Consider the following 19,356-nt stretch of genomic DNA (forward strand, 5'->3'; position numbering starts at 1 on the left):
ATTCATAAAATGAAAATCTCTGAATGGAGCAGCAGACCGATTTTGTTCTGGGAGTTGGATGGGAAGCCCTGTCCCCACTCCCAATGCACAGCACTATATACTGTATATAATTGAGGCTTATCAGTTTATACAACACACACAGCAAATACATCTAGCTAGCAGTGAAGGTAATAGTCCCCTCATAAAACCTGGAGATCAGCTTTAAACAATCCTACAAAATGTAATAAAGAGAAGAAAGGGAATTTTGAGGTGCCTCTAAATTTCTTATCCTGGAATATAGTACAGAACTTGTATTCATAGACCATGGGTTGGATTATATATGCAAGCTACCTTTAGGTGACTGGCAAAAACTTTGCTAGGGCCATCCTTAGGGGCACTCTCATATAATCCATCCACTCTGTGAGACTGAAGTCTTTTAGCAAGGAGTGACCACAGGAGGCAGAGAGGAGGGATGAGTGTCCTGTACTGTACTCCAAGTATGGAATTTACAGATACATCAAAATTCCTTTTATCTTTCCCTTAGTTGTACAGTACAGGACAGGACACAGGCTTTGTATTTATAGACTATGCAACAACAACATAGCAAACAGAACTGACAAAGGGCCCCTCCAAAAAAAGGGTGGGAACCCAAACACTCCAATGACAACCAGAAGCACTTTGCTGCCGAAGCTCACATTAGCTGAAGCTGGATAATCTGTCAACAAAGGATCAGGTGGCCACTTTGCAAATCTGAGATACAGATGCTCGATGCTGGAAAGCCCAAGAGAGACCAGCAAACCTGGTGGAATGCACTCTGATAGGGAACCCTTTCCTTAAGGGCACAGGCCCTGGGAATAAGTTGTCTGATCCACCTGGCAATGGTGGAGCAAGAAGTACAATGTACCTTTCAAGAGCCCAAAGTTGAATAGAAGCCGTGGTAGACTCTGACAACATCTTGGCAGCATCAGGAAATTTCTTGGCATGTTTAGGTGCAGGACAGGGGGAATAAAGCACAGTATCCTCACTGAGGTTACATAATTACATAGTTAGTCTGGCTTAAAAAAGACAAAAGTCCATCCAGTTCAACCATAGAAAAAAAAAGTTATAATGCTATACCCACAGTTGATCCAGAGGAAGGCAAAAAAAACCCCAGCAAATCATGATCCAATTTGTTCCTGCTGGGAAAAAATTCCTTCCTGATCCCCCGAGAGGCAATTGGATATTCCCTGGATCAACTTTACCTATAAATGTTAGTATCCAGTTATATTCTGTGTATCTAAGAAACAATCTAAAGAAAGAGGAGAGACCACCTGAAAAATTAGAGACCACCTAGTTAGAAAAGAAGGTTTTGGTCTCACTTTGTTTTTGTATAATACCAGTTCAATACCAATACCAGGAAAACCCTACAAGAAAGGGTTACTTATTTGCAAAACAAGCCTAACAGATGTAATGGCCACAATGAAGTCCACCTTACACGTGAGGTCGCCCAAAGGGATATTTCTGATTGGCTCAAAGGGAGGGTCCAAGAGAACCAGGTTCAGATCTCAAGGTGACACAGGACCTGTGTCATATACTTCACTTCAAAATATGCAATTTACCGAGGTTAGACAAAAAATGGAAACACTATATGATTTGCAGGTGTGAAAGTTACCACGTTTCATGTGGAAAGTGAAAGTCATGTCACATTGTTTTGCTTCCACTGTGTGATGAGACACCTAGCTAACAGGTGGAAAGCCTCACTTTTGTCATTCACTGTGTGCTGCTAGTACTATGGAGTCAAAGAAAGGCCTGAAATAGGAACATGCATGCTCCGAACGTGTGCGGCCCCCTCCACTTGCTGATCTGGAAGTGATGTCCATAGACACACTCCTAAACCTTGTGGAAAGCCTTCCCAGAAAAGTTTAAGCTGTTAAAGCTGCAAACGGTAGGCCAACTCAATATTAAACCCTACAGAGTAAGACTGGGATACCATTAAAGTTCATGTGCGTGTAAAGGCAGGGGTCCCAGTACCTTTGGCAATATAGTGTACCTTGGAGTGTCTGCTTTCCAAAATGGGGTAATTTTGGGGGTATTTGTACTTTCCTGGCATGTTAGGACCTCAAGAAATGAGACAGGCCATCAGTACAACGGGAGTGATCAGGTGTGATCAAGTTTTAGTGTTTGGTACCGTAAGTTGTAGACTCTATAACTTTCACATAGACTAAATAATATACACTGATTTGGGTTACTTTTACCAAAAAAATGTAGCAGCATACATTTTGGCCTAAATTGATGAAGAAAAATTACTTATTTGCAAAAGTTTATAACAGATGCTAAGAAAAATGCATTTTTTTCCAACATATTCAGTATTTCAAAGGAAAAAAAAAAACAAATAAAAAAACAGTGGTGATTAAATACCACCAAAAGAAAGCTCTATCTGTGCGAAAAAATAAAAGAAAAATTATGTTTGGGTACAGTGTAGCATGGCTGAGTCATTGTCATTCAAAATGCGAGAGCACTGAAAGCTGAACATTGACCTGGACAGGAAGGGGGTAAAAGTGCCCTGCACTGAAGTTGTTAAAGGGTACCTTGAGTTTATGTAAATTAGCAACAAGGTTGTTTCAAAATATAACAGGTAACACACAAATTTATAGAAAATGAGCTGAATATTCAGCCTGTCCAGAATGATTAACATAAAAAAAAAAAAAAGAGTAAGAAGTTAAAAAATGTTGGTCTCAGTCCTATGGATTTAGGCATGACTCACAACAATCCATCTGAATTCAGTTTAACAAGTCCTTTCCAATTGTGTATTTATAATTACTTTTTATACATTGTATGGGTCATATGTACTGCCTTTCAACACAATGATTTCATTTTCTCATTAATTTGGAACCGTTTAATACTCTACACTGCAGAAATAGTACAAGGACCATTAAAATGCAAATGTCTTCTTTGCAGAATGCCTGCCATCTTTCCAAGGCTCAAATAATGTTATTAAATTTCAAGCACATCCCCTAGTATTTATTGGGTTCCATCATGCTGGCCACTAGAATCACTCGACAATCAGCTACCTAGTGCTTCAGATTAGAAGGTGTAATTATGTAACATTTTTCTTTTTTTCCACTCCTCTTGTAGTTATCTTCCGTCATCCATCCAAACCATTTAAGGCTCGTCCACACCAGCCCACGCAGTACCAACCCATAGACAAGGCAATTTGCCTTACATCATATTGCACTGCTATAGTGCAATAGAGACTGAAATCTGGTGCCAAGTGTGTCCTCCATCAAACACAATGTAATTCAACTGCCATCAACATCAACTGCCACACAACATTCAATGATACAGAGGGAAATTGAGTCTAAAGTATCAGTATTAGGTAGTACCGTGTTTTCCAGCGTCTAAGGCGACTGGGTGTATAAGACAACCCCCTAATTTTCCAGTTAAAACATAGGTTTTGGGCTATACTCGCCGTATAAGACTACCCCCCTTCTGAGGCAACACCATTTAAAAAAACATCACATTTTATTAATTGAAATTGTTGACTTATCGGTACTTAAAATCCTTCAAAATCCTCATGTTCATCCTCTGACATCATAAGTTCATGAATGACATATTGTGATACATTTGCAAGACAGTCATCATATGGATCAAATTCCAAATCAGATGGTTACCGCTGGATGTGCAGTAATACGGTAGCATCGGCTACATACAGTATACAGTATATATACAGCCCGCTGGATGTGTGGTAATACGGTAGCTTCGGCTACATACAGTATACAGTATATATACAGCCCGCTGGATGTGTGGTAATACGGTAGCTTCGGCTACATACAGTATATATACAGCCCGCTGGATGTGCAGTAATACGGTAGCTTCGGCTACATACAGTATACAGTATATATACAGCCCGCTGGATGTGCAGTAATATACATACAGTATACCGCGCTGAGCCAAGCTGACGCAAAACAAATGTCCCTTTGACAGATTAATCTGTCAGCCTGCTGGATGTGAGGTATATACAGTATACTGAGCCAAGCTGTTTCAAAACGTACCGGTACGTCCCTACGGTAATCAGACCGCTGGATGTGTGTATGTACAGTAGCTGAGGCTGCATACAGTATACGCTGGGCCAATCACGGCGAGCGATGTATTCTATTAATGAATACAAAGCCTGCTTGGATTGGCTGAGGTTGTGACATCATCAGCCCACCTCTCTGACTCAGCCAATCCGAGCAGGCTTTGTATTCATTAGTAGAATACATAACTTACCGTGATTGGCCCAGTGTATACTGTATGTAGCCGCAGCTACCGTACATACACGCATCCAGCGGGCTGGTTACAGTAGGGACGTACCGGTACGTTTTGAAACCGCTTGGCTCAGTATACTGTATATACCTCACATCCAGCGGACTGACAAATTAATCTGTCATAGGGACATTTGTTTTGAGCCAGCTTGGCTCAGCGCGGCATGCTGTATGTACAGTATTACCACACATCCAGCCAGCTTGACCCAAACAAACTCAAGTTTCACATTTTATACCCCGCGTATAAGACGACCCCCAATTTTTGTGGTATATTTTTAAGTATAAAAAGTAGTCTTATACGCCAGAAAATACTGTATGTATTTTCATATACAGATTTTTAGGAGGCTCCCACTGTGCCCCCTGGTAGTAAGTGACAGCAATATAACTGTATGGTCTTATGGATGTATTTCCTATGAGAAGTGCACACCACTTCACCATAATGCTGGATGCTGGGAAGCAGTGAATTACCAGTTAAACAATATGACCCCAAATTCTACCAAAGAATGAAATAGGTGTCAGTTTGTCATCTCCATTCCAAATCATCCTGCTTCCCACTAATCGGATCTAAACTTCAGTAACAGTGATAGCAGTAGTGCACCTTAAGAGGATGCCTAGATAGGTTTTGGCCGAGGTGGAAGAATGAGTAGCTATCTGCTGTCTAAAGGCTCATTCACATGGGTTTTTAGTCACAGCTGCAGCAAAATCCAGTGATATCCTGTGTCTGGATTCACAGGTGGATGTGAAATGTTGCAAACGTAGCACAGATGCTACGCATTTCATTAAAATCAGTTTCTATGCTTTTGCCTGCTATAGACATGCTATAGGATGATGGTGACACAAAAATGTCAGAACTGTTGTGATACATTCTGCTACATCTGTGGTGAGTATAGGCATAAAGTGATATAAAAGCTTCCTTTTTTTATTAAAATAAAATACATATTATACTTACCTGCTCTGTGCAATGGTTTTGCACACAGAAGCCTTTATCCTCCATCCTCCTCTTCTCAGGTCCCCCGCCGGTGCTCCTGGCTCCTTCCCTCCACCTAGTGTCCCCATGGAAAGCCATTTTCCATGGGGGCACTCATGCAGGCTCCCTCCCGAGCCTTCCTGCCTGTCTATTGACACAGACAGGATGGCTTGGCCCTGACCCCAGCTCCCTTGTCACTGGATCTGATTGACAGGAGTGGGAGCCAATGGCACCCGCTGCTATCAGTCTGCCCAGTGACGAGGGTCAGAGTAGGGAAAGCTGCAGCTCTCGTTCACAGCTCTAGATTACCATCGGGCTCAGGTAAGCATAAAGGTGGGTGAGGGGGATGTCTGTGACACAGAAGGTTTTTTACCTTAATGCATAGAAGACACATCATGAGACACACCATGACTGGACTTGTTAAGAAAGCATATGAGGTAGAGACTCAATTGCCTGCTATAAATGCTGGTTCGTGACATGGAATATGTCTTTTGGACCTTGTGTGCTCACTTATGATGTAACTTATATCCTTTGGTATGCACTGCATAATGCTTCTCTCATGCCTGTCTGTACAAAAATTGTTTAAAATAAAGAATTAAAAAAAAAAAAGAAAAAGCATATGAACTGTACTTTGGTTGTAAGATCAAGATAAGGCCTGGACATCTCATGTGCAAGATGCTCTGAGCCTGGCTTAGAGGAACTCGGAAGTCGATGCCGTTTGCATTACCAATATGTCGAGAACAGAATGATCATGTGACATTGTTATTTCTGTCTGACTAATGTTGCTGATTTCTCTTCTAAAAATGAAAAATCAAGTGAATACCCCAGTCTGCCTTCAGCCATGAGACCAGTGCCAAATGACGACAATCTGCCAGTACTGAAGCCAACAGAGAAATCAAGCTTAGATAAAACAGATGAAGATGCTAAAGTGCACCAGCAAGGCGCGGAAAATGACAGGATTTAGAACTGTGTATATCTGGTGAGCCTCATCTCATCAGGCAATCAGAAATAAATGACCTGGTCAGGGACTCAGGTTTCTAAAAATCAAAAGAAGAACTACTGGGATTAAGACTGCAAGGATGATGTATGAAAATTTTGGCCTTTCATGGCCACAAAGATTGTTCAACAAATTTCTTTGCACATGCTGACAACCTTTTGGCAATGCACAAAGTAAGATGTAGCCATAGGGGGTTGAACTGTGTTGGAAAAATCTATTATATTATTATATATTAAATTATTATATTATATATATAATAAATAAAATATATAAAAAACAAGATACTTTATCAGAGTACAGTCCACCCTGTACTGCGATGCAGCGAATAAATACACTACATTACCATACAGTTTCAATAACAATAAATACATTCAAACTGTAGTAAGATGCCAAACTTGTGTGGAGCAAAGTTCCCGAACATAAGCATGCATGATGGTGACTGCGTGGAACAACTTGTATACAAGCATCCAACATAAAAGCTATTGCCAAGGTGCAGGGACTTCCAAGATTGCATTATCCCTGGGCCATTATTGTAGTCCAAGAATCACATAGTGACCCTGGATAATGCCTAAATAAAGACAATGCTGGTCTTCAGGAAAGAAACAATGAAGAAGGTATTGCGAGAAGGACTGCTGTGCTATGCTTTATGAAAGGCAATAGTTACCTGCAAATGTTGGAATTATACTATACTTTCAATGACAACATAAAAATTATCTCTAATGCTAATGATTCTTGGTCTCTGATGTAGGAGAACATTTGCATATTAGCAGCACCCTTCCCTTTCAGACAAAACCTTGTTAATAGTTTACATTCAAAGATCTAAAAACAGCTATGTCACTGGGAAGTCTAGTAAAATGAAGCAGACTGAAATTCTTTACAGGCTGCCATAATAACTTTGAAAGAACAGGTCTTGCAGTTAGTGAGCTAAAGGATTTGTCAGGCAAGCTCAGTAGTTTTTAAATGGATGAACAAGTACATTTTAACTTCTCTGTGAAGAATTTTTAGCAATATAATTACACAGTATGAGGCCTCCAGCTGCTAGATTACAGGACAAATGATATGTGGTACAAATGTTTTGGGTCAATGACCTGCTCTAAAAGCCTTCTCAATATGTACATAATAACAGACATATGTTTTAATGATAGTCATAAAATTATAGAACATCTTATAGGTCATTTCTGGAATAACAGTGTTATTGACCACTCACCACACTGCAGACAAAATGACAAGACAGTCCATGATCCCAAGAGGCTGGCTCAGGCTGGGAATGTGAATGCTATGGCAACGCTGACATATATTTTATGTGCACATACATTTATAGGACGGTGTTTATTTATGAAATATCAAACAGTTCAAATGTTAAATATAGTACTAACATGAATTTTATATGTTACTTTTTTAAGTTTCCTTTTTTTTAAATAAAAGTTCAAATCCAATGCAAATACCAAATTAATTGACAATTTGTTTTACTCTGTTCATCGACAAATCTGAACTTGGTATGCATACTAACACTGAGCAGGAGGGACAAGAATTAGAAACACGTCGCTTTGATTTCACCACATGAAAGAGATAAATTTGTTCTGGATGTTCTATTAGCTGGAAAATCCGAATTCTTCATTATTTACCTTAACTGAAAACATGCTAAAAACCCTGTGGGTTTAGCCAAATGCTAAATTAATTAGTGGATTAAGTCCTTTTCAGAATGTGATACAGGTACCTGAGGACATAATGATAACGGAACATAATACAGCACAGCTCTGTAAGAAAATTTGTGACCCTGTCTCCAATCTAAACTAAAATAAAGTATCCTGTAAAGGAAAGAGCGAATACTTACCTCTCTTGCTGCCCAGCACCATTCCATTCCGTAGAAATGGTCACTCAAAAAGTGCTGTAAACCATCTTTTTTCGGGAGTGTGGATCTCCCAAGTCCCTGGCAAGCCTCACTGCTTCCTCCTGCTGACCTCTACATCTTTACTGTCCCCTGTAATAAGGAGGTCAGCAGGAGGAACCAGAGATCAATTCTCCAGCAAGTTTCCCTGAATACTTTTGGTAAAGCATTTCTTCTGCAAAGAGCAGTGTATGGTGGCAAGACCTGCAGATGAGGGAGTACAGTATTAGGTAAGTTTTCAGCATCTTCTGTACAGGTAACTGTTTTATGTCTAGTTTATATTGGTGTAAAGTAAACCTGTGCTTTCTCCATGCAGGGAAAAGAGCTGAATGACGGCTACAGCACGGTTGTCCAGTTCTGGGAGAGTGTCACCCCTCGGGGTGCGCACTCGGCAATCTCCATGATCACTGTGTCCTTCAGACACAGCTGATCACGTGATGTGGTAAAAGACCAATCACAGTGGCCTTTTACCATGTGATCAGCTGTGTCCAATGACACAGCAGATCACCGGTAATGCAGATGCCGGTTATCCGGTGCACTTTCCTCACGCTGTCATAGTGTGAGGAAAGTATTGCCGATAACAGGCAATTGTCAGAGGACGGATCGACACGGATCGGCAATTGCCAGAGTGCCCTAATGATCAGTGACCAGCAGTGCCACCCACCAGTGCCGCCCACCTGTGCCACCCATCAGTGCCCAGCAGTGCCACCCACGCCAATCAGTGCCTAGTAGTGCCACCCACCAGTGCCCAGCAGTGAAATAAATAAATATATGTTAATAGTTTTGGTTGTAGTAAAACTATGTACAGTGTTGTTCTCTGTGTAAATGTAAGATGTCACAAGTGACCTGCTCTGTATGAGTTGGTTCATTTGGAGTGTGTCATGCCCTTTGCCTTTACAAAACATAATTAAACTAATTTCTAAAAGAAGAAAAAAAAAAAATAAATAATGTATGGTGTACATTTGGCCAATGACAACTCTATACATTTCAGGTAGTGACTCACACTTTCTTCCCACCCCCTTGTGGCAGTTCTGGACACCTGAGAACTAGTCGCCAAGCACAAGGAGTGTTACATGGGAGCAAAGGGAATGATTCATATGTTCCCCATACCAAAAGTACTGGCTCTTTCTTTTTGCTCCAAGCTGCTAAACAAAGCAGAGGTTGTGCAGAAATAAGGGAAGGTGAATATGTGCAGTAAGGGAAGTTTAGGGTACAACTGTTATCACCTTAACAGTTATACTGCAGCAAGGCTTAAAAAAATGGATCACAACTGAGCTGTAGCAGACATTTTATCAGTCACCACTCAGTTTTCCGGGGAGATAAACATACACTCACCAGCCACTTTGTTAGGTACACCTGGCTTGGTAATACAAATTGCTGATCAGCCAATCACATGACAGCAACTCAATGCATTTAGGCATCTAGACGTGGTGAATTTGACTTGCTGGAGTTCAAACCGAGCATCAGAATGGGGAAGAAAAGAGATTTAAGTGACTTTGAACATGGCATGGTTGTTGGTGCCAGACTGGCTGGTTTGAGTATTTCAAAAACTGCTCATCTACTGGGATTTTCAGACACAACCATCTCTAGGGTTTACAGAGAATGGTCCGAAGAAGAGAAAATATCCAGTGAGTAGCAGTTATATGGACAAAAATGCCTTGTTGATGTCAGAGGACAATGGGCAGACTGATTGGAGGTGATAGAAAGGCAACAGTAACTCATGTCATTATAGACCAAAATCTCTGAGGAATGTTTTCAACACCTTGTTGAACCTATGCCACGAAGAACTAAGGCAGGTCTGAAGGCAAATGGGGGTCCAACCCAGTACTAGCTAGAGGCGTACATAATAAAGTGGCCAGAGAATATATATATATATATGAGAGAGAGCATGGACAGCTCCTTTGAACGCATGATGTAGGTTCACAGCAATAGATTCCATATGCCAATACCACACTTAGAATAAACTCCAGACCTTTTACCTGCTTAATTGATGCAGAAATGACAAAGAAGTAGCCCACACCTGGCCATGAAACAGTTTTTGACTCAATTGTCCAATTACTTTTGGTCCCTTGAAAAAGGGGGGATGGCTACGCTTAAGAGCTGTAATTCCTAAACCCTCCCTCCAATTTGGAAGTACATACCCTAAAATTAAACCTGAGAGTGTGCACTTTCAGCCCATATCCATTATACAACTATAGCTTGAATATGTGTCAGGAATGGACTCAGCACTGGTGGTGGGACTCGCCTGCCGTGTGGGCTGCAGTACCAGAGCTGACCAGCGGGTGCTCTCAGCACTGGTGGTGGGACTCACCTGCCGTGTGGGCTGCAGTACCAGAGCTGACCAGCGGGTGCTCTTAGCAGCCAGAAGCTCACAATCAGCCAAACTTGGGGCTGATTGTAGAAAGGTGTCTATAAGGCATGACCAGGCCTGTGCTCTGGGCCTTGGTGTATGTTTTCCCATGAGCCTCTGTACCTGTATCCTGTGTTCCTGCTTCGTTGCTGACCCGGCTTGATCCTGATCTCTGTTGACCGTCTCCTGTTCTGACTACTGGCTCATCCCTGACTATTCTTCTGCCTACTCCTATGCTGTTTGACCTCCTGTTGCTGTACCTTGGCTTGTGACCCGTTTACTCTTTGCCTGCTGCTCTGTACTGATCTGCCTCCACCATTACCGACCCGGCTTGTCTGACCACGCTAACTACTCTGCCATCCATCCATCCTGCACGGATCCAGCCGTACCTGCACATACCTCTGGAGGATCCCTCTACCACTAGCAGGTGTACTCAGGGGCCGCGACCTGGTCTCAGTCCTGCGCCAAGTCCATCCCCACCATCAGGGGCTCTGGTGAAAAGGCAGACTGGGGCTTAGACTCCGCGCCCTGGGGAATCCTGCCCTGAGGACCGCTAGAGGTACCACCAAACGGTCATTACAGAACCCTACGGCCGGCCTGACCGTTCCACCTCTCCAGCTCTGACTACGCCTGTGTTCCTGCACCTCCTAAAGATTAGTGGAAGGTTGGTTTGCTCACTGTGCGTTTATATATATATCTGGGTGGCTAATAATAACCTGTATTATACTATACCTGAAACCTGCGTTTCCCTGTGTCAGTCCACACCTTTCTGGTCATTCCTTGATTCCTGACATCATGTTTTGGCCAATACCTGAAAATAACTAAAATTGTGCCTGTGTCCAAATATATATAGACCTAACTGTAGATACAGTATCTCCCAGAAGTGAGTACACCCCTCACATTTTTGTAAATATTTTATTATATATTTTCATGTGACAACACTGAAGAAATTACACTTTGTTACAATGTAAAGTAGTGAGTGTACAGCATGTATAACATGTAAATTTGTTGTCTCCTCAAAATAACTCAACACACAGCCATTAATGTCTAAACCGCTGGCAACAAAACAGAGTACACCCCTAAGTGAAAATGTCCAAATTAGGCCCAATAAGCCATTTTCCCTCCCGTTCTCATGTGATTTGTTAGTGCTGCAAGGTCTCAGGTGTGAATGGGGAGCAGGTGTGTTAAATTTGGTGTTATCACGCTCACTCTCTCATACTGGTCACTGGAAGTTCAACATGGCACCTCATGGCAAAGAACTCTCCGAGGATCTGAAAAAAATAAAAAAAAGTGGATTTGCGCTACATACGGTATTCACCCCCCGACCATTTCTTCCTTTGAAGGGAGCCTCCCATCTTAGTCCTCCTGAAAATGTCATTTCAGGGGCGAGTGTTTATCTCACTGGGGCCACTGGTCTCTTGTGGTATGTAGGGGTCACGTTCAGTGGGTAACAGGCTGTCGTCGTCCCGTGCTCCGTCTCACTGTAGCTCCACCACTGCACTTAGTGCACTTGTTGCTGTGGCGGCATCCGCCGCTCTTCGGAGCCCCACACCGGTCTCCTTTCCAGCACACAGCGTACAGCGACTCCCAGGGTGCACTCCTTCCATCACATGGGTGCCCCCAGCGTCCCCTGCTTCAGCTGCTTCATCCAACCGAGCAGAGCTACAGCTCAGCAATGCTCTCTCTCTTGGTCAGCCACACAGCATACAAGAGGCTCAGTTGGAGGCAGGTAAGGGGAAATTAATCAGCATCGCTTTCGGTTATAGCTGCAGGAATCGGGAACTCCTGCTCCTAACATCCGACCGGCGCCATGTTCTGGCCCCTCCCCCCTGTTTACCCGTGTTGAGATATTTTGAGGGGACAGCAAATTTACACTGATAATGGAGATCTCCTGTGCTACTAATAAGTGGTAAATCAAGTGTGTGGGAGCTGCTAGCACCTAACCATATACCAAGTGGAAATAATAAATGACTAAATGAAATGATGCAGCGCTACCCTAAATCCATAACATAATACAATATGACAAAAAAAAATGCAAAGTGAATATAAATACATATAAGTGACAATAAATCAGCGAATTGATCCTCTTTGGGATCTCAAGTGAAAAGCGTGATCTCGCCTGGTATTAGGACTAGGAACCAATGATACCCACTGTCCAAATGAGACCATACATAATGTAAAAAAATAAAGAAAAAACGTGAATCCCTAAAAAGGGAAAGATGCTTTCATGCAAATAGTGACCAAAAACAAAGAACGTGAACCCCTAACAGGGATCGACAATTACATGCAAATCGTGACCCAGATAATGGCTAAAAAAATTATATTAATACAATCACATCAATTTGAATACATTACAAATGGCAAATTTACACTGTTATACAAGCTGTACACTCACTACTTTACATTTTAGCAAAGTGTCATTTCTTCAGTGTTGTCATATGAAGAGATATAATGAAATATTTACAAAAATGTGAGGGATGTACTCACTACTGTGAGATACTGTATATATATATATAATTTATTTATTTTTAATATATACTATAGTTACAGTATATCTATTATCCAATCGAGACATACAATCTTAAATATTCAGTATCCACTTATATGTCAGTATTCACCATATAGGTCAGGCTCTGCAACTTAGCCTGGGGTATCCCAAGATAATACAAAATAATGAACAAACACAGGATGAACTCTAGGTATAGAAATCAACTGTAATAAGCGCAACTTACATGAGGAATGATAGCAGCAGAGTCCTGTTTCAGCAGCCTGTAAAACTCCACCCCCACTGAAAAAGCACTGAATGTCAGTTTTCTTGTGTCTCCATGCTTCCTTCTAGTAAATATCTGAGCTGGAAGAGTGCAGAAGTGCTGCTCTGATGACATCATCATTCCCAATTCAACCTTGTCAGACCCTACACAGAGACAATAACAACTGGTAAACACGAGAGTAGTCCAACATAATATTCAGAGAAAATGTTAGTTAAAGCAGCTACTCTATATGCATAGCTATGTGCTTTACAATCAGTAACACCAGGACACATGATGGCCACTAGGTCTCAAGCTGAAAATAATGTTGCATTTCACCATAAATGGCGAAATGGTTAGCACTTCCGCCTGGCAGTACCAGGGTCGTTGGTTTGAATCCCATCCATGGCACCACCTGCCTGGAGTTTGCATGTTCTTGCTGTGCATGTGTGGGTTTCCTCCGGGTACTCCAGTTTCCTCTCACAATCCAAAGACATGCTGGTAGGTTAATTGGATCCTGTCTAAATTGGCCTTAATATGTGTAAGTATGAATGTGAGTTAGGGACCTTAGATTGTACATCAGTTGAGGGTTAGGGACTGATGTGAATGTACAATATATATATGTGTAAAGCGCTGTGTAAATGGATGGCGCTATATAAGTACCTGAAATAAATAAATATAAAGGGTTGATCCATTCAAAACGTATTATTACTACAGGAGGGGCTGCAACACATAAAAGTGGACGCCCAAAACTCTTAGGACAGAAAGGGGTTTATTTACTAAAGCTGGAGAGTCCAAAATCAGACTCCCTTCTGCATAGAAACCAATCAGCTTCTAACCTCAGCTTGTTCAATGAAGCTTTGGCAATGAAACCTGGAAGCTGATTGGTTTCTATGCAGAAGGGAGTCTGATTTTGGACTCTCCAGCTTTAGTAAATAAACCCCAAAGAGTCAAGAATTAAGGCACAAGGATCTCACCTTTCAGACTAATAAGCCTTATAAGAAGCCAGGGGCTGTCTGGAATTCCCAAGCCAGCATTATTGATTGTCCAGACTGGCGGTAACTCCTGTGCATGCACATGGAAGTTAATTCATCTTGGCACCCAGCAGATGCCAAGAATGTACACTAAACTGAGCATGCACAGATCCGTGTACAGTATAAAAAGTTTATGGAGGAGGACAGTAGGATTTTTTTTATTGCAGAAAAGAAGCAGAAGAAACTATAAAAAAAAAAAAATTTCCTGCTCACAAATTTTGGATTTTAAACTAAAGTTCTGTCATGTTGTTTGTTCTCTATATGCTGGATTGGCTATTTAAAGTGATATTAAAGGCTATGTTTTTTTTCTTAAAATAAAAAAAAAAAACGTTATACTTTATGTTATACTAAGCCCCAAAAAAGAAAACTAGTGGAGTTACCACATCTAAGGTTCGGTAAGCTGTAATATACTACCTTTTTGGTTTTGGGTGTAATACCGCTTTAACAATGGAACAGAAGTGACAGTTGCAAGCAACGGGGCCTTAGATAAATAAAAAATAATCAATTTTTTTTTTCTTTTTTAATCAAGAAAGAATTTAGGAAAGAATAAACAGATTCAGAATAGACAGCCAATAACAAAAAAAATTTAAAAAATACAATCATGCTTTATGGTGCAATATCAAGTCAACTGGGTAAAGACCAGGAGTATTTACCCAGTCCTCCCATAAATTCTCAAATTTAGCATGGCAGCCACGGAAGGAAAAGATAAAAGCGCAGAGTAATGTCCATATGGTGTATCCATTCCTGGGGAGCCTCAGACTTCCAGTGTTGCAAAATGAGTTTGCTGCCTTGGAATCTATTCATAACATCATAACATGTTCATTCATAACCCTGAATATGGGGGTAACATATAACCTGTTATGAAAGGTGAACTTATCCTTTAAAGCCTATTTAACACAAAAAAAAAATCATATATTGCAGCTCACCGGTGCTTAGATGTGATGGCTGCATTCGTTTTTGTTTTTACCTTTATTTTCACTTTGTAATCCTGCAAACAACACACTTCCTGTCCTTTTACAGCGCCACTCACTCCTGCTTTGTATCCATGGAGAAAGCCATATCTGTCACACAGGTTGGACATCAAGCATGTTTGCCTTTGTTCATCTCTAGAGATGAGCGAAGTATTCAAAAATTCGATTCGACTGATTCGGCGAATTCGTGGAAAAATTTCGATTCGAGTCGAATATATTCGCTGTGAATTTAACTTAAAAAAGGGTGTTTCTAGGCTTCAGAGAGACTTAAAATTAGTGCAGAACACTGTACCTTTAATTTAAATGCCCTTGGAGTCTGCTGGGGAAGAGAAATAATACTGTCAGTCAGTATGACATGCAGATGAGTGCCGTTGATCTTAGAATCACCGCACACTTCACTCATTTGGGCAGTCACGGGGCCAAAACCAGAGTGTGGAGCCACAGTGTGGCGGTGGAGGCAGCAGCAATGGGAGGCCATACAGCACCCTATGACAAAATGGAACCCACCAGCAGTGTGAGGAGACCTGAAAGTGGCACATGGCAGAGTGTGGCGATAGAGACAGCAGCAATGGGAGGCCGTACAGGGACCCATGACACACTCTGGACCTGGCAGCAGCATGAGGAGGCGGTACAGGGGCCCATGACAGATTACGGGCCTGGCAGCAGCATGAGGAGTCGGTACGGGGGCCCATGGCAGATTACGGGCCTGGCAGCAGCAATGGGAGGCCGTACAGGGACCCATGACACACTCTGGACCTGGCAGCAGCATGGGGAGGCGGTACAGGGGCCCATGACAGATTACGGGCCTGGCAGCAGCATGAGGAGTCGGTACGGGGGCCCATGACACACTCTGGACCTGGCAGCAGCATGAGGAGGCGGTACAGGGGCGCATGACAGATTACGAGCCTGGCAGCAGCAACTTGGACAGGAGGACGTTCAGCTTCTGCACCGTCGGGTGCGTGCTCGCAAACTGTTGTCTCTTGGAAACGGATTCCAAGAAAGACTGCTGACGGAATCCGTGAAGAGGAGTAGCAGGAGAAGGAGCATCTGAACGAGCGGAATATGCCAACAAGCGACAACAGGGGCCCATGACAGATTACGGGCCTGGCAGCAGCATGAGGAGTCGGTACGGGGGCCCATGGCAGATTAGGGGCCTGGCAGCAGCTATGGGAGGCCCGTAATCTGCCAGCACCCTATGACAAAAAATGGAACCCACCAGCAGTGTGAGGAGACCTGAAAGTGGCACATGGCAGAGTGTGGCGATGGAGACAGCAGCAATGGGAGGCCGTACAGGGACCCATGAGAGACTCTGGACCTGGCAGCAGCATGAGGAGGTGGTATAGGGGCCCATGGCAGATTAGGGGCCTGGCAGCAGCTATGGGAGGCCCGTAATCTGCCAGCACCCTATGACAAAAAATGGAACACACCAGCAGTGTGAGGAGACCTGAAAGTGGCACATGGCAGAGTGTGGCGATGGAGACAGCAGCAATGGGAGGCCGTACAGGGACCCATGAGAGACTCTGGACTTGGCAGCAGCATGAGGAGGCGGTATAGGGGCCCATGGCAGATTAGGGGCCTGGCAGCAGCTATGGGAGGCCCGTAATCTGCTAGCACCCTATGACAAAAAATGGAACACACCAGCAGTGTGAGGAGACCTGAAAGTGGCACATGTTTGGGGCATGATTCATGGCGGATTTAGTCAGTTGTGTCAGGAACTGGTGGTTTGAAATCCAGACTAATCCACGCCTGATTCATTTTCACAAACGTGAGTCTCTCCACACTTTGGGTGGACAGTCGTGTCCTCCGCGGAGTTGCAATACCTCCTGCCGCACTAAACACGCGCTCCGATGCCACGCTACTGGCCGGGCATGACAGCCTTTCAAGGGCAAATTCAGCTAGTTGGGGCCAAAGGTCAAGTTTCGTTGCCCAGTAGTTAAGGGGATTGTCTACCTCGGTTGGCAGGGTGCTGTCCAAGTAGGCCTAAGCCTGTTGTTTGAGGTCCTGCTCCAGGTCCACCTGATGCTGCTGCTGCTGCTGCTGCGGCTGGTTAGTAGTTTCCTCACTGCGCTGGTGAAGAAAGCTACTCATCATCGACTGCAGACTGAGGCAGCCGCTGCTGGTGGAGCTGCCACTGCTCCTACCACCCCACCCCTCCCCTGCTGCCATGGCAGCGGAACGCGAGCGCACAGGGCCCACAGTGTCTGAGGATGGACGTTGGCGCAGACAGGCAGAGACCAGCTGACTACATAGGTGGTTTTTATAGTACGTTATTTTGGCCTCCCTCTCAGCAGGTGTGAAAAAGGCCACCATTTTTGAACGGTAGCGAGGGTCCAACAAGGTGGACAGCCAAAAGTCATCCCTCTGTCTGATGGTTATTATTCGGCTGTCGCTACGCAAGCAAGCGAGCATGCTATGGGCCATTTGTGCCAAGGAATGCGAGGGACTCCCTGCCTCCATCTCCACAGCATACTGCCACGGTGCGTCTGGGTCCTCTGTCTCCTCTTCCTCCTCCTCTACCAGATGCTCCTGCTCCTCCACTCCTGTCCGCTGAGTGGAAAAACCACCCATTTCACTCAATAATTCCTGAGCACCAATGTCCTCCTCTACCTCCTCCTCTTCTTCCTGTCCTACCCCCACAGGGGTCATGTGGCGTTGAGATCTGTGCGCCACGTCTACCGCACCCTGACCAGCCATTGTTAACAGCATTTGTTCCAGGACGTGCAACAGAGGAATGACGTCGTTCATCCCATAGTCCTGCCGACTCACGAATAGCGTGGCCTCCTCAAAGGGCCTGAGCAAGCGCAGGTGTCACGCATGAGCTGCCAATGGCTGACATCTAATTTACACAGGGAGTACCTTTATCCGCTTTTAACATCAGGAAATCTGTGATGGCCTTTTGCTGTTCGTAAAGGCGGTCTAACATATGTAGGGTTGAATTCCACCTTGTTGCAACGTCACAGCATGAGGAGTCGGTATAGGGGCCCATGGCAGATTAGGGGCCTGGCAGCAGCTATGGGAGGCCCGTAATCTGCCAGCACCCTATGACAAAAAATGGAACACACCAGCAGTGTGAGGAGACCTGAAAGTGGCACATGGCAGAGTGTGGCGATGGAGACAGCAGCAATGGGAGGCCGTACAGGGACCCATGACAGACTCTGGACTTGGCAGCAGCATGAGGAGGCGGTATATAGGGGCCTATGGCAGATTAGGGGCCTGGCAGCAGCTATAGGAGGCCGGTAATCTGCCAGCACCCTATGTCAAAAAATTCAACACACCAGCAGTGTGAGGAGACCTGATAGTGGCACATGGCAGAGTGTGGCGATGGAGACAGCAGCAATGGGAGGCCGTACAGGGACCCATGACAGACTCTGGACTTGGCAGCAGCATGAGGAGGCGGTATATAGGGGCCCATGGCAGATTAGGGGCCTGGCAGCAGCTATAGGAGGCCCGTAATCTGCCAGCACCCTATGTCAAAAAATTCAACACACCAGCAGTGTGAGGAGACCTGAAAGTGGCACATGGCAGAGTGTGGCGATGGAGACAGCAGCAATGGGAGGCCGTACAGGGACCCATGACAGACTCTGGACTTGGCAGAAGCATGAGGAGGCGGTATATAGGGGCCCATGGCAGATTAGGGGCCTGGCAGCAGCTATGGGAGGCCCGTAATCTGCCAGCACCCTATGTCAAAAAATTCAACACACCAGCAGTGTGTGAGGAGACCTGAAAGTGGCACATGGCAGAGTGTGGCGATGGAGACAGCAGCAATGGGAGGCCGTACAGGGACCCATGAGAGACTCTGGACCTGGCAGCAGCATGAGAAGGCGGTATATAGGGGCCTATGGCAGATTAGGGGCCTGGCAGCAGCTATAGGAGGCCCGTAATCTGCCAGCACCCTATGTCAAAAAATTCAACACACCAGCAGTGTGAGGAGACCTGAAAGTGGCACATGGCAGAGTGTGGCGATGGAGACAGCAGCAATGGGAGGCCGTACAGGGACCCATGACAGACTCTGGACTTGGCAGCAGCATGAGGAGGCGGTATATAGGGGCCCATGGCAGATTAGGGGCCTGGCAGCAGCTATGGGAGGCCCGTAATCTGCCAGCACCCTATGTCAAAAAATTCAACACACCAGCAGTGTGT

At 44.2% G+C, this 19,356-nt stretch overlaps 1 protein-coding gene across 2 annotated transcripts in view; it reads right to left on the reverse strand.

Moving 5' to 3' along the window:
* LOC149449707 (uncharacterized) overlaps nucleotides 1-19,356 on the reverse strand; it is a 402,043-nt gene that overhangs the window by 360,006 nt on the left and 22,681 nt on the right. For both annotated transcript variants that reach the window (XM_089692868.1, XM_089692869.1), the window contains exon 2: nucleotides 13,197-13,378. In XM_089692868.1, coding sequence (XP_089548994.1) covers nucleotides 13,197-13,355 — 159 coding nt within the window. In that variant the 5' untranslated portion in view covers nucleotides 13,356-13,378. The remainder of the gene's footprint in view (nucleotides 1-13,196; nucleotides 13,379-19,356) is intronic.

The sequence above is a fragment of the Staurois parvus genome, unplaced genomic scaffold, assembly GCF_062004578.1.
Source record: "Staurois parvus isolate SC_StPar_1 unplaced genomic scaffold, SC_StPar_1.0 ptg000607l, whole genome shotgun sequence".
Classification (NCBI taxonomy): Eukaryota; Metazoa; Chordata; class Amphibia; order Anura; family Ranidae; genus Staurois; species Staurois parvus.